The 21,836-nt window shown below is 42.3% G+C and overlaps 2 protein-coding genes across 3 annotated transcripts; one reads left to right on the top strand and one right to left on the bottom strand.

Annotated features, from left to right (window-relative positions):
* Positions 1-16,495, top strand: slc7a3a (solute carrier family 7 member 3a). Of its 2 annotated transcripts, none has more exons than XM_052048027.1 (11): positions 1-169; positions 7,403-7,937; positions 8,531-8,692; positions 9,625-9,799; positions 9,887-10,002; positions 11,263-11,625; positions 11,741-11,843; positions 12,188-12,414; positions 12,497-12,663; positions 12,973-13,081; positions 13,302-16,495. In XM_052048027.1, the coding sequence occupies exons 2-11, from the start codon at positions 7,571-7,573 to the stop codon at positions 13,448-13,450; spliced, it is 1,938 nt and encodes a 645-aa protein (XP_051903987.1). In that variant the 5' UTR covers positions 1-169; positions 7,403-7,570; the 3' UTR covers positions 13,451-16,495. The 2 variants fall into 2 exon arrangements, with proteins under 2 accessions (XP_051903987.1, XP_051903988.1); XM_052048028.1 differs by lacking the exon at positions 1-169 and adding an exon at positions 797-959.
* A 1,337-nt stretch (positions 16,496-17,832) lies between these two features.
* LOC127588992 (ras-related protein Rab-39B-like) lies at positions 17,833-20,631 on the bottom strand. The gene is made up of 4 exons (XM_052048029.1): positions 20,231-20,631; positions 19,389-19,610; positions 18,880-19,150; positions 17,833-18,571 (listed from the first exon to the last, which is right to left on the bottom strand). The coding sequence occupies exons 2-4, from the start codon at positions 19,601-19,603 to the stop codon at positions 18,416-18,418; spliced, it is 642 nt and encodes a 213-aa protein (XP_051903989.1). The 5' UTR covers positions 19,604-19,610; positions 20,231-20,631; the 3' UTR covers positions 17,833-18,415.
* Between the last annotated feature and the right edge of the window lie 1,205 nt (positions 20,632-21,836).

Below are 21,836 nucleotides of genomic sequence, written 5' to 3'. Positions count from 1 at the left end.
CAAACCCACACTCTCTCACACACACCTACACTGACATACTCTCCGCCTACGCCCTCCTTCCAAACAGATCAAAAGCACATGCACGGAGCTCGAGAGTGAGATATTTCATCAAGCACAACGCTCTGCTTTATCCTGATTTTGTACTCTCTTGGTTCAACCAGCGTTCAAGGTAAGAAACGTTTTCTTTGCGAAAACGTGGCTTCGACATTTTAAAAACACTACTGTACTTATTTTGGCGGTCACCCGAGTCGACTGACGCAATCATCCTCGTCGCTTTCCCACAACAACCGGCGCGCTTAATTGTTTGGAATAGGGCAACGTCACTATTATGATTATTAAAATACAACAATTTGTGTTTAGGTTTACTTTTTTCCAATTTTAGTACCCGTTATTGCGTTATGGTTCGCTGCTTTATTTACCATTTTTAGCGGGCGAACATCTGACGTCACAGCCCTGGGGCCGGGGGGCGTTTTTTTTTAGATATATTTATTGGAATAATTTTGTGGATGCGTGTTTTGTCTTTAAACGTACGGTTCATCTTTCAAACGATATTTTAGTCCCGTGATTTCATTCATTGTTTTGGTACGACAAGCACGGTTACTACTAAGGCGTGGAATTACGATGATGTACTTCAATGCCGCTCCGGGACTATAGGATTTCACACAGCTTCCACAAGTTTAACCAACTAAATCGCTCTGTTTTGTGGGAAAACAGCATCGTAGCAGCCCGTTAATTCTAGTAAAACTCAATATTGATGACAGTATAATAAATTTAAACTCAAACGATTGTTTTGTCACTAATTTTGAGACATATTCTGTATGATAAATTAGTGAATTACGACGCTTCGTGTAAACAGTGAAAGCATCAGCAGCAACCGGAGTCGGGGAGCCACGTAGCTAGCTGGTATTTGTGTGTCAGTGACAGTTGCTTCAAACAAGCCTAGTGTAGTGTTCAATAGCGTAAGTAAACCTTTTTTTCTTTTTAAACGCTCGAACAATTTAGTTTGATATCTCAACGTTTATTTGAATGATTTTCTTGCCGTAAAGGTGACTCATCTTTTCAGTTAATGTTGCCATGATGTCCGAGGAAGACACCATGCGTGTGTTGCATCAGCCTGTGTACAGTCACGATATTTGTACTCATGTGAACTACTTGTTGGGAAATATGAGTAAAATAGATCAAAATGGATTTTTATCGTCATTAACAATTGCCACTACTCGGTCAGGTGTCTTGATGTGGTGCAGTTATTTGGGATTTGCTCTCGTCGATGTTGTCGGCAATTGAGAATATACTTTGATGATTCACAGCCAAGAAGGAGCCAATAAATCGACCACAGTCAGTGAAGGTTTGACTGCGTAAGTTTCAAGATTTGAATTGAGACACTTACAACGTATAGTTTTTGGGAAATTAAGGTTATGTCTGAATGAGAATGATTCATTGTGTTGAAATGCGGGGTGTGGGCTTGGAGGAGGTGTGTTCTGTCCACCTAGTTCAAAGCTTTTTGACATGGCAACTACAAGTAATCGTAACCCGTTTTAAATTGGGAATAGTTTGTTGATTTAAGCATTTTAAAAATGTAAACTTTGTAATTGTGATCATTGATAAGCGGAACGCGTTTATACTTGCATGGAATGTTTGATGTAATGAAAGGTGAAGTTGTACAAACAACTGTTGTGTACAAACAACAACAGGTTTTGAAACGGGAAGAATGCGCACCACACCTCCTGGACTGTCAGGGAAATAATTTTGGATGATCAGCCGGCTGCCATTTTACGTTCTAACTGCGGGATATGTTTATATCCGTGTAATAGGTTGACTCTCAAGTGTCGATGACTCACCCACTTTCAACTTGAGTTGATGGTTAGTCAGTAAAGTTAAGATGTTATAATAGTATAGTATTTTGTGGCAGATTATTTTTTTTTGCTGCTTGATTTTGAACTACAAGTTTGTAACTTTTTGTTTCCTGCAAGAAAGGGCCAATTCAAGCATGCAAAAGCAGCAATGTGCTATTCCATCCAATTTCCTGCTCAACGTCCAGTCACACCCCCTGACATCATTCTGAAACGACTCAAAGCCATCACATTCATCTTCATTTCCGCATACGGTAAATGATGAGATGACGTCAAAGCATGTTACAATACTCTTGAACCTACAAACCACATTGCTCCCCTATAAGGTACAAGGTACCTTTGTGGCTCAACAGTGTTTCCTACATTTTAGCACAATGTTAACGTTCAAACTGCATCATGTTACATACAGTTGCTCAAATAGATTAAGGAATAATTTACGTTTTTTTTTCTTCAACTGTAAGGTCGGTTTTGTCGGTGTAAACAAGAATGTACGTGGAAATTAGACAATGGCTGTAGATTAAACAGTGAGAAAATGTAATAATGCAATTAATATGACCAAAATCACACTTTACATTTATATTTCTATGATGTTGCGTAAAGAAATTATCGATATGTGCCCCTATATTAGTGAACAAACGTCTTATTTTCAATGGCAAAAAATATCAAACAAACAATTCTTTGTACCCTTTAGAAATGATCAACAGCAGTGACCAAAATTCCGGTAGTTATCATCCATGATCCCAAAATGTGTCTCCAAAAATCCCAAAGAGAGAAGTTTGACAGAAAGGACTAACCAGTCTAAAAGTAGTGAATTTCGTTCCGCTTGCCAATTCTTTCTTTCTTGGTCATCGCTAGTGGGGCAAATGAACAGATTCTCGCTTTTGTCGCATTCCACCTCCCGGCGAGTGCACTATTTTCCTTTTTGGCAGCGGGGTTTACATCCAGCCAGGTGACTTTAAGGGTCGCTCGGTTCGGGCTCGGCGGTCAAGCAGTCCACACGCACATATGCAAGTTCAAAAGGCGAGTGCGCCCTTGTGCACATGCAGAGCCTTTATGATAAGTCATAGCGTTCCTTACATATATAAACATACATTGTGGCTCAAAGGGTGGGCTGGGGTAGTGTGCGTGTGCGTACACACACGCACACAGCCATGGTCTAATCCACCTTCCAGGGTTATGCAAGGTCACATTAGCGCTTTTCATTGGTTGTTTGGTCTTGTGGGCTACTGAACATGGTGTTCTTTTTGTGCCTGTGTTGAGATTAGACCAATGCCGTAGGAACAAAAAAGGCGTCATCCAATCATCGACTAGACGATTCTCCCAAATCTTTGAGCCAAGCCATTCATTTTACCATCGGGGGGAAAAAAATTCATAATGGAGCAAACTGAAATAATAAGATTGGTCTCAATGGACTGATAAATTTATTTCATGAGTGAAAATTGATGTCAGAATAATTGTGGCGATTTATTGTCGATGTTTTGTTCCGTCGTATCATTGTTATTTAAAAAATATTCTGTAAAGCGCGTTGTTAGAGCTGCTGTAACAGCGCAATGTAAATAAAAATGCATTGGTTTGCTAATATTGTAACGCGTGCATGTGTTGTGGTTGACGAGCGAGACATTGGCTATTTACAACGCAAATTGTTTGCGGAACTGTGTGCAGGTTGTAATCAGGTTAAGTTGTTTGTTGCTTTTCCAGCTTAATCCTCTTAGAGCCAACGGCGGCTATTGCGATATTGCATTGTTGAAGAGGTGTCGTTTATGAGGAAGAAAGTTTTGCTCACTCAAGGCCTTGATCTTAGTATGAGGAAAATGGCATTAAATTAATCGCAGGTCGTGCGTTTTGCCCTTTTCACCGCCGAAAGGCATGAGGCGTCGCTTCGCAGATGTTGCCAAATGATGCATTCCTAAAGCCACACCTCGGTACAACCTGCTCCACTCTACGCGAGGCCCACGCCAATTTACAAAAGCACAAGGAAAAGATTAGCAGCTCAGGTGGGGCCCAACCTTGCACAGCGAGGTTGTTGTAGGCAAATACTCACGTTTTTCTTTTTTCTTTGGACAGCCTGTTGTGTGGGAGAGTGTCTCTTGTTTATTATGTTGTAACTCTTTTGTGCTTTTATTTCATTGTTGGACAGCAAGAGCCTGTCCGCTCTTTGAATAGTCAGGTGTATTGTTTTAATACTTAAAATAGAACGTTGCCTTATGCACTGAAACATTTGTGATGAGTAGTGTCCAGTATGCTGCGGGGGCTAGACCAAAATTAGACTTCATATTATTTGTGGTGTGAATGTTGTTTATCCACTGTCAATTTTTGGACCAATATTTTGTCGCCTCTTTGTGGCTTTGTCCAAGTGCATTCATCTTGACATGAAATATAGCCACAAGTGAATGTGTTGCATAAGCCTTGAAAAGACAGAGTGTGATGATCAAATCGGTCATCCGAGTAACTAGCAGGTTGTCGGATAAGATTTTTTTAGAATTTCCTTACTTCACGTGCCCTCCGTTTTGCAGCGAGAGTTATCTGCAAAATACTACACTACTTTTACGACAGCGTCTCAAACGGTTTTGACTAACCATTAACTTTGTGGGTCAAAGTGATCCTTGAGTCTGTGTCATCTTCATTGAAGACACAGACCATCTTCATTCGACGGTGCGACTTATTTATTTTAAGGTCGACAAAGCTCTGCAAACGCGATACAAATATTTTGAACAAATGGGAAGAGATGACAATTTGTTCATTTCGGTCAGAGCTCTACTGAGCATACGTTATTGTGCCTCGTAGTGACATTTTCAAGCCATTGTGCAAACTACGGTTAGTTAATTGAGACAAAATGTAGTTCACTCGCTACAAGCAACACCAATCAAACAAAGGTAATGTCATTATTTATACCTTTTTTTGTTGATCTCTCCTATTTAATCAGCGTCGCCAGGAGTGACATGCAGGTGTTGATCGGCAGTTGTTGGGCATCTTGCCATGTCGTTTTTTTATTCAAAGTGCACGACTCTGAGGCAGTTTGGAATTTTATTTCATCCGTCACCTTCTTTTGAATGAGTAACTGTTGACACGCGTATCTGACAAACCTGTTTTAGAGCAGGGCTCCTAATTGTGAACTAAAATCGAAATCCTGAGCAAATACAGTGAAGGATCGAGGCGAGTGGCGGCCGGCTGACACTTTTATCTAGCATATCTTGGAAATTGTAACAACAAAACATCAGATTGACGACCATATAATGCAACATGTTTTCTTAAGTAGTGAGCAGATAATTTTCCGGTTCGTCAGCTCGTTAAGAAAAATACACACTTCCTCAAATAAAATCTTTTTTCTGGGGAGAGGGTGGCGGATTGCCATTAGGGGGAAAATGTGTAGTAATTAATTATCTCAGCTCATAAACTCTCATTGTTTGAATCGGGAACATTAGATCGTTGACTGAGGAGCCCTTCTGAACTCTGCTGTTAACTTCAAGATGGTGCCATAGTTGGCAGCCACTTGCAAGAGCTCTCTGCTTATTTTTGTTGTCTTTTGTTTTGTCACATGGTGTTTGTTGTCCTTCACGTGGACCCGTTGTAGACTGTTTTCAGCGTTTTGGCCACGACATTGATCACAGAAGGAAAATCTGTGTTAGCTGCTGTTGCGCTTTTTCGGCAGCACGTGTGGACCCACACTAATTTTGAAGTGTTTTACAAAACACTATTTTATTAACCAATTGTTGATGTTCACTTGGGGGCGTTTAATTGGTTAAGCAATATCACACGAGAGGAGTTGATGTGCTCAGCAACATTTTTGTAACGGATTCAGTTTGTGTTTCGGTAGTTGTTTTCCAAAGTAAAAGATGTTTACACAAATAATAATCCGTCTGCTTTCATGAAGGACAATATAAATCAGAATAATTATGGTTGACAGGCTGAAATCAGAGGATTTGGACACTTTTAAGTTAAAAAAATGGCCCATTAAAATAGCTGTCAATTTGTTAATTTATTAATTGTCAATTAATCGATTAATTCTGACATCTATGGCACTTTAAAAAATACATACTGTATATCAGGAATGTTTTGGAGGACTCTCCAAACCTGCTCTGAAAACGAAACATGCAGAAGTCAAAAGCCTAGATTTACAAACCGCTGCGAGCTTTTGGTTTTGCGCCGGTTGCCGGAACATAGCACAACCGTCATTAACTTGCCCTCTGCTCATTGGACGCATAAGTGGGCCGCATCCCCACGTCAGCCCACGTCAATAATGTGTTGGCACATCAGGTGACGGGCGAGCCCCCGTATTGTAAGCAGGGAGTGGGGGCGGGGGGGGGTTGTTATGAATTGCTCTGTTGGCCCTGCCTGTGTTTGGTTTATTTTTATGCAGGCGTCCTTTTGGTGTCCGTCACGCTGCCCTGACACATGATTATGGGGACACAATCCACTTTTTTTTTTTAAGTTTGACCTGGTTAGCCAAACTTGATACCCATCTGCAATACGATCACCTGTTCTAGGGGTTCATGCTAGGAGAACTGTTGTGTTTTAATGTACGGTTTATTTGTGTATTCATCCAAGTTCTCCCCGGGCTGCTACTTGGCCTCATCCTGTTGATGTTATTTTGTCCTCTGATGATGTTAGCTTGCAGATATTAAACCAAGTGCTCCTGCCTGTCTGCGGTTTTCCCAGACCTTGTCTTACGCGTCTCTATCAACTGAGACAACAAAAGTCCCACTAGAGGGCCTTTTCCTGCCCCCCCACACCCCACGCAATTCCTACGCAAAGTTTTTCTCATGTTGGAATTTAATTGAAAGACAAATGTGGGGTTGTCCCGAGCTCTTGCCATGTCATGTGCTGACAGAAGCAGCAGTGTAAATACCTGTAAGTTGTGCAGGTTTGTCCTGTAGGGAAACACATTCTGAATCCGCTCCGACATTCCCGAGCAGCCGAAGCACGAGATAATTTCCCCACAAAAAGTGCTTTGAGCACATATTTACTTTCTTTATTAACTTTGTTAAACTCCCTCGTCTATTTACTATTTATTTCAGTATTTTTTCATTTCTCTTATTTATTCATTTATTTCGTCTCTATTCATTTTATGCAGGCTGACTCTCCTCTTAATTTATCCACTATTTTTTTTAATCCTGTAGGATTTTTTATACCCTATTCTTTAGTTTTATTTTGTCTTACTGATTTTCAGTTATTTGATCCAGGCATTTTTCTTGTCCCATCTGTAATTGTGGCTTTCCTTGCCCACTCGTTAAGGGCATTAACACACTTAACATACAGACTCAAAGCAAACAATCGATCAAGTGACATTTCGTAACTAAAGAATAAGCTTGGGCGCACATGAATCAAAGTACCAGTGTAATTTGTGTGTGAAACTAGGCAAGTAGCTGGTGAGAGTGAATGCATTTGTGGGATGGAATGCCGTTAATAAAGTGCAAGTAGCTGACTATGTTACCGTGGCAACAGCTTTCAGCACGAATGGAACGGTTGCAATAATCTGTGCTGCCTGCTGCCAAGCACGGAGAAACTTTGGCAGTTCCTGAATAGTGAACTTTTTTCTTCTTGCCTCCTCACAGGCTGCCAAATCTGCCCGACCGAACACGCCCACAGGCCAATCATCGACAGCCTCACCGTCGCCATCTGTGCAAAGTTTCTTTGGTTCCACGCCTTGTGTCAATCACACCCACCTGTAACACTCGAGAAGGATCAAGTCGGATCGCGCTCCACACATCTTCACAGCAGACATGGCCGGGAAGCTGGCTCAGTTCGGCAACAAGTTGCTGCGTCGCCGTACGTTGGATTTCTCCAACGAGGAGACGCGCTTTGCCCGCTGTCTGTCCACCCTGGACCTCATCGCCTTGGGGGTGGGCTCCACGCTGGGCGCTGGCGTCTACGTGCTCGCCGGCGAGGTGGCCCGAGAGAAGGCCGGGCCCGCCATCGTCCTCTGCTTCCTCATAGCAGCGCTGTCCTCCATGTTGGCAGGCTTGTGCTATGCCGAGTTCGGAGCCCGCGTCCCCAAGACGGGCTCGGCGTACCTCTACAGCTATGTGACAGTGGGGGAGATCTGGGCCTTCATCACAGGCTGGACTCTCATCCTTTCCTATGTGATCGGTGAGTCTGCAACACAATTCCCTTTTATTAGTCAAACACAAATACTAAATGAGAACACTCAGAAGGACCCGCTGTAAGCCACAACTCTTGCCCAGACACTCACGTGTACCAACCGACTCAGCTGCTGACTTCATCCACTAGGCCCCGCCTCTTAAAGGCACACATCCTCCACACAAAGACTTAAAGACCAGTTTCTTTACATTAGCTTGTATTTTTACAATGCTGTGCTTCTGTTAATGACACACAACACTGTTGCACATTTCAGCTGCACTCAGGCAGAAAATGAGACTGACAGGATAATTAGGGTGCAGTGTACAACACAAAAAATATATATTACCAACACGGACAAAGACACCCAAAGACTGTTTTATTCTCCTCTACACCCCTCGCGATCGACTTGGGACCAGTCCGCGATTTACTGGTCGATCGCGATCGGCGTAATGGGTACCCTCGATTTCGTGTGTCTATATCAGATTTTCACCCATAACAAGTGTGCCTGCAACGTATCCCCAGCAACGAATGGGGTTCACGGTCAGAGCATTTTTTTTCCGCACCGACTCATTTTTTTTTTCCTCCATCCCAATTTGTAACAGGTACTGCAAGTGTGGCCCGTGCATGGAGCTCCACCTTTGACAACCTCGTGGAGCAGAAGATATCGGTCTTCTTCAAAGCTTCTATGACAATGAAGGTGCCCGGCAATGTGTTGGCGGAGTACCCAGACCTGTTTGCGCTCATTCTGGTACTTCTGCTCACCGGTGAGTCATCTCTGCCTTTAAGACCAAATTATCTGGGCCACCGATTACACTGGGAATGCCCTGCTTTGGTGGCCATTCGTCATAGACGATTCAAACTACACCTTTAGCAGCTCTTTGTAGGTACAGTGGTAGTAACCATAGGCTGACATCAGATGTTAAAATGATTCCCCAGTTTTAATTCTTCTTAGTAAGTCTTCTTAGTGTCCCATCACTAGTTACATTTTTTTAGAACAGACCTATGGGCTGTCCATGTAAAGTTGTCCTTGAGGCTAGCTAGTACCTGCTGGCACCATATTTGCGTTTTTTTTTTTAGGACAATGCACATTAACAGCAAAATAGCATCTGTTTACCATGTCTCTTTAGTGTCGCCGCCTCCTCCGTGTGAAACTTCATCGCGCTCCCCTCTGTTTGAAAAAGGGAAAAAAAAGGCAATTGAAAGGCTGTTAACTTCAAAGAATTGGCTTCTTTACTCAACTCTGGAAGCCGTCAATTGTAATGGGCCCTGCTTCAAAGTCCAGTCTAAAAAAGAAAAGAGCTCATTCCCGGAGACAAGCAAGTATTACCGGTTTTTGAAAGCTTTACTTTTTAACACCACGGTAAACGGTAATGGGGCCCATGTGGAAGTGAAAGGAAGAAGTATGCAAATGCATAAAATGTGGTCTGATCAGCGAAAACACAAGAATAAACTTGTCTCCTCAAAACTGAGACCACACAGTCAAGTTTGGGTGTTGAATTCATCGAACAAACGGTACACTTGTCACTGTACTCTTGCACTTTGTGTGGGATGTCATGCAGGAGCAAAGTAGTGAGAACATGGCTAAATGTTATCGCTTCCTGATGGTTTGATGTCATTCCCACACTTCGGCCCACACGTCACAAATGATCTATCGGAGGTGAGGCATGACCGGTTTCATCTGCTCTTGTGCCCTTAGGCCTGCTTGCATTTGGCGTAAGCGAGTCGGCGCTGGTCAACAAGATTTTCACCGGCATCAATCTGGTGGTGCTGGGCTTTGTCATTATCTCGGGATTCGTAAAGGGAGACACAACCAACTGGAACCTCACGCTGGAGAACTACACCAGTTTCCTGAACGAAAGCAATAGCAGCAAGTCAGTAGTTTACACACTCAAATTGTGCGTCTCGTTTTTCGTGTTTGATTGTGAATTCATTTGTGATTTTCTCTGAATGTCATCTAGTGTTGAGACAGAATTTGGGACCGGTGGTTTTGCTCCGTTTGGTCTTGCCGGCGTGCTGTCTGGTGCCGCAACCTGCTTCTACGCCTTTGTTGGCTTTGACTGCATTGCCACCACAAGTATGTCTGACTTCCTCAAATAGTGGCGAGCCATCTCGAAAGGGACGCCGCGTACCAGTTGTTGCCACATGTGTCATCCTGCCAAATGCCACCCTTTTCCACCTACTATAAGAAACGGGTAGTAACTGCTGAGCCCATTTGATCTCTGTTACTAACCAAAAACAGCAGCACCTAAGGGCTGAAATAAATCTCGTCATTGAGCAAAGACTTTTGCAAAAAAAGTCATTTTAACATGCTTGTGATAAATTAGTCAAGTTGTGAAATGGAGGTACCGTTTAGATGAATTAAAATAATAAATGGGAAAAAATGGTTGCATCATCAAAATTTACTAGTATTAAATACTAACGTGTAATAATACATTGCAAAGTAAAAACATTGTAAAATGAAAAAAAAATCCCTCAAGTAAATAAATGGAACAAAAAAAACAAAAGAGACGAAAAAGAAATAAATGTTTGGCACTTTTGTGAACACAATCGAGGCTTGAGCGTGAACCAAATGAAAGCTGAGCTTCATGTTAGCAGACAGTAAAATGTAGGTTTGATTTATTTATTTAGCCTGTCCGTAGTTCTGCTCATCGAGTGTCAGTCAAAAATGGGCGTTTTAAGTACTGCTCTTCTCATTGGATTATACTATGGGTGTACCAAGTGAGTTTACGTGCGTTTTGCTCCCGTCAACTGATCACATGTTTGACACGAGAGGCGAGTACAAGTAGGAATCAGCGGTACGGGCACCTGTTTCTGGAATTTCTTACGTAACCCCAGCTGGGTCCATGTGCATGCAACACATAGCATGGCAAAACTTGTTGTATGACAGAACACCACGGTGGGAATTCCAGACCTTGTGTTTTATTTACATTTTGTCAAGGACAATACTGTATAGCAGTTGTTGGAGTATATCAAGTAATAGAATAAAAAGAATTGCACAACATGATTCGTATGCTGTCAAAATAATAGATTCGTTTATTGTTGATAAATCAAAAGTTGCACCTCTAGAATCTGCCAAACAGCGTTAATCGCTGGGATCATTTTTAACTTTTTGTCACAGAAGCAGTAAAAATACCAAGATGCTTGCTAAAAAAAGGGTTGTTTTTTTTGTCGTTGCGTCACGGTGCAGCAATACTAAAAGGTTGATTTGAGGGGAACTGGGCTGCTCTGTTGAATGTTTTTTTCCCAAAATAACTCAGGCAATTATGCTATTAGGCTTGACATTATGCCGTTTAGTCACGCCTAATTCTCACCATTTTTATTTTGTCTTCCACAGGCGAGGAGGCCAAGAATCCCATGCGGTCCATCCCCATCGGCATTGTGGCCTCACTCCTCATCTGCTTCTTTGCCTACTTCGGCGTGTCCGCCGCGCTCACCCTGATGATGCCCTACTACCAGTTGAACATCCAGAGCCCTCTGCCCGAGGCCTTCACTTACGTGGGCTGGGCCCCGGCCCGCTACATTGTGGCTGTGGGCTCGCTCTGCGCCCTGTCCACCAGCCTGCTCGGATCCATGTTCCCCATGCCCCGCGTTATCTACGCCATGGCGGAAGATGGGCTGCTGTTCCGTGTGCTTTCCCGAATGAACGCTCGCACCAAGACACCTCTGCTGGCCACCATTGTTTCTGGCATTGTTGCAGGTAAAATGTTGTAATAGTTGTTGTTTTTTAATTGTCAAATAATTGGCCAATTTTTACAGATTTTAAATGAGCTGATTGTTGGCTGGGCTAACGAGTCTGTTGTCTCTCTCCGTAGCTCTCATGGCCTTCCTGTTCGACCTCGGTGCTCTGGTTGACCTTATGTCCATCGGAACATTGTTGGCCTATTCACTGGTAGCCATCTGTGTTCTCATCCTCAGGTAGGAAACACGGCTACAATTGTTAGAACCCCCGCAAAACACAACTATCTTGTGCAGTCTTTCCCAAAAGTGTGACGCTAATAACAGTCTTTTAACAGGCTCCCTCTAGTTAAAAAGCTAAACGTCTGCCTCAACAATGCAATTCAGTTATATTTGTCTACTGTACAATATATTTCAATGGAATCATTCCTTAAGTAGTAATTATGAAATTGTTGAATGAGGTCTCTCGATATAGTTTTTAGTTAGCTAGTTGTAAAGAATTAAAGAACCGAATCGGCTTTATGTGGCCTAGGGAACATACATTGCCACCCACCCGAAATAAATCCTCTTCCTTCATGTTAAAGGTACCAGCCAGGCACGTTGCCATCATCCAGCCAAACGGAGAAGCTGATGGAGCTGGTAGAAGGCGAGAAAGTGGCCGTGAGCGACGGGGACAGCGGCGACGAGTACACTGAGAGTGAGGAGAAGCCCCCAAGGGAGGCTTTCAGCTGCAAACTGCTCTTCTACCCCAGCTCAAATATCCCCACCCACGCCTCCGGCCAAATCGTCTATGTGACCACCGCCATCATCTGTGAGTACAGCGCAGTGCAATACGCAAGAACACCACAGTCCTTTATTTTCTTAACCGCGCCGTTGTGTGTGTGGGCGTGCAGCCGCCCTGATCACCATCCTGTGCATCATCCTGGCCAACTGTCTGCCTGCGCTGCTGGCCGGCCACAAAGCCGTGGTCGCGTCTTGCGTTATTTTGGCTCTGCTGTGCGCCGCCTGCCTTATCGTCATCTGCAGGCAGCCCGAGAGCAAAGAGGCTCTGACCTTCAAGGTAAAGTCAGCTGCTCTTCTCACAAAACACCCTCCACCCCCCTCTTGTTTTGTTGCACACCTCATTGAGCAAAACGTACAATTGTGTCACTGCAATGTGTCACATGACTTGTGGACACATCCACATCATGTGCTTGTATTTTCCAAAAACAGTTTTTCCAGGTCATGAAACTTTCCGTCCATAACAGCGGACTTAAAAACAATCTCCTTTGGGGGGGGGGGGGGGGGGGGGTAGTGTGTTTGAGTAGAATTCCACATTGTACCACTTCTACATAATGTTAAATGTATTATTGTGGTCACCTTTTTTTAGGTTCCTCTGCTTCCTTGGTTGCCCCTGTTCAGCGTCTTTGTCAACATCTACCTCATGATGCAGCTGGACAAGGGCACGTGGTGTCGCTTCACCGTCTGGATGGTCATTGGTACGTGTGAAGACATCTCTTCCTTGCTGCCGTCCTTGCTAGAGGTGGAAAAAGTATTAAGTGGAATTTATAGATACTTGTGTGGGAAAAGACGAGAGAAAATTGGGGGAGGAGGGGACAGAAAAACTCATCAGTTGCATCATTCGTATCTCATGGCACCACATTACCCGTCCAGTTCCTTCTTTCCTGACACCTTCTCTCCTCGCATTCCACCCCGCAGGTTTTGTCATCTACTTTTTCTACGGCATTAAGAACAGCAGCGCCAACCGCTCCTCCCAGCGCAAATACGAGCCGGCGCTGCAGTCCAAGAGCCCCATTTACAAGGGCGCCCCCAACGACAGTGACGTGGAAGGGGCCAACAGCCCCTGATAGCCGCTCACGCAGTCCCGAGAACGGAGGGAGATGTGGTGAGGCGGTTTGGTGGTGGGGATGCGGACTTTAGAAAGTAGCCCGAAAGGGAGGAGAGGCAACACATCTTTTGCCTCTTTTTATACAGAGGCCAATAATAACTGGATGCTACGGACAGTGTGACGCGTGCTCTTTATTTTATTTTATGTCGTCTGTGTATATAGTTAGCCAAGTCGCCTGCTCTCGCCACGTGAACGGTTGTCACATCGCTCTTTTGTCATCATGCGAGATCCTCCTCCTTCCTCATCTCCATTAGTGGAGATGACAACTAGCGCCTGTGACGCTACGCAGGGAAACGTCAACTTCCTGTCCGCGTCCACTTGATTGATTGCACCAGCCTGTTGCTTTGTGTCTGCTGTGTGTGTATAAACAGGGTAGTGCCGTAGCTAAACGGGCTTGATGTCCTGTTTTGGACTGAAATGCTCTAAGGTCAATAATGGCACACTATTCGTATTGATGTAATCTACATGACACCGCACAAGTTTTTCCTATTACTTTTGAATCGGCGACCTCCGCAATGGACGTTTTCCGTCGCACACTTGTCAAGTCCAAACTTGAGACGGCACCAGATGAATTTGATGCAAACTTGAACTTGTCGTTGACCTTCAGTGTACAGTGGACCATCCCAAAAAAGTTGCGATTCCAATTGAATTTCAAGTTCCAGCGTCAAAATACTGTAGATTTGTTACAGACAAAAGGAACCGCTCGTCAAATTTCAGTGGACAGTGGAACTGCTGAAGTTGTCAGGCCGGTTGACTTTTTGTGTTGTTTCAGTTTGTCAAACGAACCGAGGACAACATTGGAAGCTGACTTTTAGTATTTATACGCTGGTTGACTTTGAAATTGTTCTCATGTCAAATCAATCGTTACCCACATAAACTTGAACTTTTCATTGACATTCAGTGTACATTAGAGCCTCAAGTTCTCACTTCTGTCAACAAAACTTGAACTTCTAGTTGCCGTTCGGTGTACAGCGGAACCAATGAAATTGTGAAACCGGGTGGCTTTTTAACTGTTCTCACATCAAAACCAATAACTGTCAAATGAATCTGCGAGTCCAGTTGTAACTTCTTGTTGACTTTCAATGAAGAGAGGAACTTACGAAGTTATGACACTGGCTGATGTTACAAGTTTTTCAAACATGATGAAAAATTCAAGTCATACTAACCGTGTCAGTGACAACACTTGAGCTTCTTGTTGACTTTCAGTGTACTGTACAGTGGAACCTCCTAAGTGGTGATGCTGGTCAGCTTTCAATTTGTTCTAAAATCGAATAGAAGTCATGACAAATTAGCCTGTGGCACAGCAATACTTTTCATTGTTTTTCAGCGTACAGCATAACATAGAAAAGTTGTGATGACTGTTCATGCCTACTGCAATTAATTTATATATAACGACAGTCCACAGTTAACATTTCTGTCATGGAAGTGTAGAAATTAATTGTAAACTCAAGTATGACTCAGCCCAAGATGCCCAACTAGGCACGCAACGTGAGGACATGGGCATTTTATTGGTATCGTTTGAGCTACATATTGAATTGTAAATAGTTGATAATTTTATGAATTGTGATCATTCCCCTTTCCCCCTCTTTGCTATCATCAGTAGCCTTCTGTGGTGGCTTTTCAAAGCCAAAGAAAAAGCAAAGCCGCACTTGAAGCTGAAGTCTTGGTTGTTGGACTTTGGAGGTTCCACTCCAGTTTTTACCCCCCCCCCCCTTTTTTTTTTAAACAGTCTTTGGTCACACTAAATGAAGTAAGATATGAGGGGCACTCGATGAGCTCATTGACTAATCAATCATGTGTATCTGTGTGTGTAAGGAAAGATAGCGCTTCATGACTTCTTAATCATAGAAGACATTTTGATGTTCGCATTTTAGTTTCAGTTGAAACTTAGCAGCTTTGTTAAGATGTAGTATTCTTTCTGTTCTGCAGCTGTTTTTACTTAAATGTGTACATGGTCGTGTTTAGGATGACATGATTGAAATTCTTTGTCAATCAGTTGATAGTGATAAGGTTTTTACACTAGGGTGGGCAACCTGTAGATGTACATATAATTTGCCGGCCGCCATGCGTTTGTAAATCAAATAAAATTCTCGAAATTAAATGGACATAGGTATTTAACGGCACATGCATAGTTGTAATATTATATACCACTTTTTTCCCCCTAAAAAATATAATTTTATTTTCTTAAATTGAAGTTTTTTTGTGATGTTTGCATCATTTTTTTTGAATGTATATATAGAATGTAAAACTAAAAAAGCCCAATAGTGAAGGGTTTGCCCATCCCTGCTGTTAAAGGCAGTTGTGTATGTTAGCATGTAAAGAGTTTAGTGACTTCTTTATTTTGTCTTGCAATTGAGGTAATCGGCAGTTCTGACCAAAATGAACTACTTCTGCTCACCTTCTGAAACAAATGACCTCTTAAGAGTTGGTCTATAATGTTATGTGATTTTTTAAAAAGTGTCCCCGTGTGTAATATATGTGCTTTACTGTATATTGTACAGTACTTGTGTAAGTGTATTTGTAAAATTCTGTAAATTAGACCCCACAACCCTCCACAAATATACTTGATGCTGCTGAATTAATGTGGAGGGATTTTTTTGTTTGTTTTTGTTCATGTGAATTCGATGAGGAATGCCTCAAAAGAATCATCTCTTGGGTGGCGGAAAGTAAATCTAAGTTTGGGAATTTTTACGAAAAAAATCAGAAGGTGTAGGAGTCTGCTTATCATACCATTACATCCAACCCTTGTGCCTTTCAAAACAATCCCTCTTTAAATGATGCTTTGATATCAATAGCGATTTGTTCGGTCTTATTTTCTAAAGTGTACATATAGCTGTCATGTATAAATAAACCAGGCTGTACCTTTTTTAAATTAAAAAAAAAAAAGAATTAACTCACGTGAGGATTGTCTTTTTTGTCGTGTTTTCTAAAGTGTATTTATAGCGTCAGTATGTATAAAGAAACCAGGCTGTACTTTTATTTAATTAAAAAGAAATATATAAATTAGCTCACTTGAGGATTGTGTCATTGGTGTGTAGCGGGGTGTTAATATCCCAATAATCGGGCCTAATTTGAACAAGGCCGCTATCTTAATGCTAACACACAATGGGAAACATGATGGGGTCATTCCCTGCCAAATTTCGTTAGTCACGTGAAACCATATGGTAATTCCATGCCAAATTTTGTTAAGACCACGGTATCCACATGACAACAAGCTAATAGCTGTGTCTGTGGGTAGATATATAAGGCACAGGAAGTCATTTCTTAACGGTCTTAACATTAACAATTTTAGGTGATTTCTTCGACTACTTGCTGCGTCAGAATTGTCTACTGCGGTAGTGAACCGCACCACATTCCGTGAAAACTAAAATAAAGATATCCCATCTCTTTGAAACATTCAATAAATAAAGTAGAAATAACATACCATGTACGGCCAGAAAAAACGGTAGTAGAAAAATCCAAGACAAATAATGTTCTTCGCACGACCGAACGCTGCCGACTCGAATGCACCTTCCAGCACAGGTGTCTCAATCAGTAAGTAATTGTGTGACGCACGTCATAGTAATTGTTCACCAAGAGTTAATAGAAACCCACAACCTTGTTCTGTGCAAATAAATACACATACATAACATATTTGACTCGATTAAAAAGTGCCGATTACTGCTGTTATGCCAAATTAAAGTGGTGGGACGTCATCTTGGCTAAAACGGAGGGCCACTTCCCACTGCGCTGGTTCCGCCTTCTTAGCCAATCACAGCAGGTCTACGCAGATTCTCCAAATTCTCCTTCTGTTTTCCAAATCTTCAAGGACTTAAAAATTGTGTAACTATTCAAAGTTCCCCCGCCTACTGCCCGGAGACGGCTGGGATGGGCTCTGGCACCCCCCGCGACCCTAGTGAGGATCAAGCGGTACGGAAGATGAATGAATGAATGTATGGAACTTGACTGAGTTCGCCCCCTTTTGGCCACCCACGCTTAAGACAACTCCAGAGCATTTTTGATATGTCCACAGTCCACTTATTAATAATTGATGACGAACACGAAGCCAGCGTTCGAATTAATTAAAAAACACATTAAGCGTTTCAATCAAGGCCTGGATCAAACCTGGTTGCAAACAAACTCACCAACCTTGTCTTGACAATTTGTGACTTTCCATCCGTGCAAGTACCAGTTATGCCAGATCTCTTTCGCTCACTTGTCCTTGTAGCTTTTGCCAAGTGAGGTTTCATCAGTCATGGAGTTTTCATGCACCGATTTCAGGCCATGTCTGCCTTTCACCACAATATTTCTCTCTGTCATAAAGTCAAATATTAAAGAATAAAGTATTGTCAAACAGTGAAATGTTCTACCTGTGTTTCACATCTTTATTGTTGCAAGCGTTAATGAACAACGCGAAATGTTTTTCTATTCATGATACATTTTATAAATTAATCACCCTCAGCCATCGGAATTTTACTTTGTGGTATACCAGAATTGGCGTTGGCCTAAAGAAAAACAATAAAATAAACATTTTTAAATGGTCTGGCTCGAGTAACGATTGTTGGGTTGTGCAGTGAGTAAAAGTGTTGCGTCTTTCTGACTATATAGTATATGTATGCATCTGTATATCTACAGTATATGTGAAGAGTCTGTCTGATTTCTATTGAGTTGTGTATATTCACATTAGTGTCAATGGTCATCACTGTGTCGGTGTGCATGTCAAAAAAGCAGCACAGCTAACATGTTGAATGACACGAAGGGGGCATCTTGTGCTTTTAATTGAGAGAAAAGAAGTGTATTTTGCACCGAGCAAGTAGTCGACACAGGACAAGTAAAGCGTGTTACTGCAACATGGAAATTGTTTAGGAAAGAGCCGGGACCCGCTGTGAAGTCATAGATGAAGAGAAGGCCCATCTCCCAAAGATGGAGTCCAAAAGAAATTAGCTCAGCAGAGGCACTGGCGCCCCGCCTTGGTGACCTCCTCCGAGGAGTGCACCGTATTGGGGACCAGTCCGCTCTTGACTCCTTCCCAGCCGTCTTGGATCTTGATGTCACCACCGCGCACCAGCTCAAAGATTTGCCTCGTCAGGTCCATGAATGCCTTCAGGAGACCAAAAAAAACAACAACATATGTACAGTACATGCAATTGAGCCACTGAGAACGGGCTTACTCTATGGAGTTAAAGTGCAATGAATATTGGTCGACACTAGGGCTGACCAATTTATTGTTCATGTGTGTTTAAAAAAAATACACGTGAAGAGGACTTTGAAAAATAATCCCACCACATACTCCAGGGTTCAATACAAAACTCAGAAATGAAGCGTTTTTGCTTGCGTAAGAAATCATATTTCAAAACCAAATTCTCTCAAAAGACTTTTTCCTGGAAGTGTTGTCGGAGGTGAACAAACCGTCTCCACGTTTATGGCGTCTCGTGCCGACGTCTCCACGTAGTTCATCCCGAAGGCCGCCGCCAGTTTCTCGGCCTCCTGCCGGCTCACCTGCCGCTGGGCCTCCAGGTCGCACTTGTGGCCCACCAGCAGGAAAACGATGCTGTGCGGATGAACGTGACTCTGCGCCTCCTCCAGCCAGCTGTGCACATTCTGAAACGAGCGGCGGTTGGTGATGTCGAAGAGCAGGAGCCCGCCCACTGAGTTACGGTAGTAGGCTCTGGTGATGGACCTGAGGGGGGTGATAATCAGTATGAAGACTTATTCCAATAAGATGAATGCTACAACTGACTAAATGAAAAGTAAGCGAAAATTGACTTAGAATTTAAACATTTGGGACTACCATTTATTTACAGTCAATTGCTGTGGTGTAATTACAAGTTTAATTAATTGATTTAAATGTTGGGTTAATGAAAGGCTATTAAATTACATTATTATTGTATATTATTATGAAGTACTTCTAAGGGTACCTGAACCTCTCCTGGCCCGCAGTGTCCCAGATCTGGAGCTTGACCCGCTTGCCCGGCTCGATCTCCAACAGGCGTGAGAAGAAGTCAACGCCCACGGTGGGGTCCGACACGTGGGCGAAGTGGCCTTCGGTGAACCTACGGATCAAACACGACTTGCCCACCGTGGAGTCGCCGATCACGATCAGACGGAATTGATAAAGCCAGATTGTGTCCATGTCAAATCTGTCGGGAAAACACAACCTTTCAGTCACGAATGAGCCACTGAGAACTACAGTGGGCTAACTCCATTGTTATCCTTTTTAATAAAGTGTAGAAAACAGTCAATCAAGATTTTGGTTTGTTTGGGTTTTTCTTCCAAATTCTGTCATAATAAATAAAAAAAATCAGATTCAATATTTGTTATTGTAATTTATCAATTAATCTGTAACGTAAAATATATTTATTGCTTTGTTCATTTACCTCATGAAATAACTGGATTTAACAATATTTTACAAAAGCAAACTATTTACTTTATTCCACTTATTTTATTTTATTTCAATTAAATTTAAAATAAACATGAGAATTGTTTACCAATGTTATTTTATATCTATCTATATATATATATATATATATATATATATATATATATATATATATATATATATATAATGTATAGCATACACACACACGCACACATAATTATCAAGGTCCTCCAGTGCTGTCGATGGCCATATGTGGCCCGCGAGCCTCAAATTCCACACCACAAGCAGCATCGGGCCTTACCATCACAATCCCCGCGAGCATCCAGCTATTGCACTAACATCCATCATCAATCCAATCAATGCGAGTATCTGCTGATTTACCTGGAAGCTGAGGGCTCAATATGTGTCAAACCCGAGCCCCATTTCGACGGTAATGCCTTCAAAAACAAGCCTACGGGGAGGGGAGGAGGAAAGACCAAAAATAAAAAAGACACTGTTATTGTTTACCAGCCGTACATCGCGATGATTCACGCCTTAAAACAAGGTAATAAAATGGATCTTCCAATAGATTGGTAAGGACACAGACGGTCCAGCGCGTATTTGCGTTGCTATTTGGGAAGAAACGACAGTGAGGAGGAAGACAAACACGACGGCATCACGCACACATCCGCACACTCACACACCAGCATCCGCTCGCCCTCATCAGCACCGTTTGCGTTTGCATTTACCGTAAACGCGAGCACTGAGACGCAGCCAAAATCGGGGGAAGTGACGTTAGCTGTCGTCACAGATTTATAATGTCTCACCCCCCCCCTAAAAAAAAACATTCACACCGTTGGCGTTTTATTCACATTTGATGCCATTTAGACAATTTGCTAAACCACCATTTTGTGTTACTATAGAAAGTGCTTTTCAATTAAATACGTACCGTTACCATGACGAGCATTTACGACGCAGCATTATTTTTTGGATAAAAATTATTTTACGTTTCTCAAAAAATAATGACGTTGTAAATTCATGTTTGGTGGCAAAATTATGAATAATAAAATAGACGTACTCGTTGTTTGTTAATGTAAGTATTGTAAACAATGAAATAGTACAAGTTATTTTTTTTAAAGAAAGAATGAATTAAATTAGATTCAGGATGATTAAGGAAGTAATTAATCCGTGATTCATGATTAAAATAACATTTTGCAAGTGAAAATTTCATTAACTTCATTTATCGCACAACCCTACAATGCATGGTGAATCCATAGTGTGCAAAATTTTACAGGTTAAAAAAGAGAATATAATAGAAATATTTCAAAACTTTGATGTGGGGCGGCCCGGTAGTCCAGTGGTTAGCACGTCGGCTTCACAGTGCAGAGGTACGGGGTTCGATTCCAGCTCCGGCCTCCCTGTGTGGAGTTTGCATGTTCTCCCCGGGCCTGCGTGGGTTTTCTCCGGGTGCTCCGGTTTCCTCCCACATTCCAAAAATATGCATGGCAGGCTGATTGAACACTCTAAATTGTCCCTGGGTGTGAGTGTGAGCGTGGATGGTTGTTCGTCTATGTGTGCCCTGCGATTGGCTGGCAACCGATTCAGGGTGTCCCCCGCCTACTGCCCGGAGACGGCTGGGATGGGCTCCAGCACCCCCCGCGACCCTAGTGAGGATCAAGCGGTACGGAAGACGAACGAACGAACGAACTTTGATGTGATAGAAAAAAATACATTTTAAAAAAATCAGTCAATGATACGTTTAGGGACACTTAGAGCTGTCTGTGATTTTTTGCAATTAAAATAAAAGAGTTTCCATATATTGCAGTAACTAAATGGTGACTTCACTATAATACAACGACAAATAATAAGATTGTTTTTAAAGCAAAAATTGGATAGATGGATTCTTTTGTTATTAAAATTAAAAAGTACCAACTACAGTTCCTTTTCCATACAATTTGAACTTTTAAAAATCAAACACTGGATTTACTTTTGAATGAAACTGTTTTGG

The sequence above is a fragment of the Hippocampus zosterae genome, chromosome 16 (genome assembly GCF_025434085.1).
Source record: "Hippocampus zosterae strain Florida chromosome 16, ASM2543408v3, whole genome shotgun sequence".
In the NCBI taxonomy this organism is placed as follows: Eukaryota; Metazoa; Chordata; class Actinopteri; order Syngnathiformes; family Syngnathidae; genus Hippocampus; species Hippocampus zosterae.
Note: the sequence above shows the minus strand (reverse complement) of the source record. Positions and strands in the feature narration are given on the sequence as shown.

Bases quoted from the DNA above. Each gene is read 5' to 3' on its own strand.
- slc7a3a (XM_052048027.1), top strand. From the start codon at position 7,571: ATGGCCGGGAAGCTGGCTCAGTTCGGCAACAAGTTGCTGCGTCGCCGT. The intron at 8,693-9,624 runs GTGAGTCATCTC...TTGTGCCCTTAG, and splicing joins TCTGGTACTTCTGCTCACCG to GCCTGCTTGCATTTGGCGTA. The intron at 13,082-13,301 runs GTACGTGTGAAG...TCCACCCCGCAG, and splicing joins CACCGTCTGGATGGTCATTG to GTTTTGTCATCTACTTTTTC.
- LOC127588992 (XM_052048029.1), bottom strand. From the start codon at position 19,603: ATGGACACAATCTGGCTTTATCAATTCCGTCTGATCGTGATCGGCGAC. The intron at 19,151-19,388 runs GTACCCTTAGAA...CACCCCCCTCAG, and splicing joins GCGGGCCAGGAGAGGTTCAG to GTCCATCACCAGAGCCTACT. The intron at 18,572-18,879 runs GTTTGTTCACCT...GGTCTCCTGAAG, and splicing joins ACGCCATAAACGTGGAGACG to GCATTCATGGACCTGACGAG.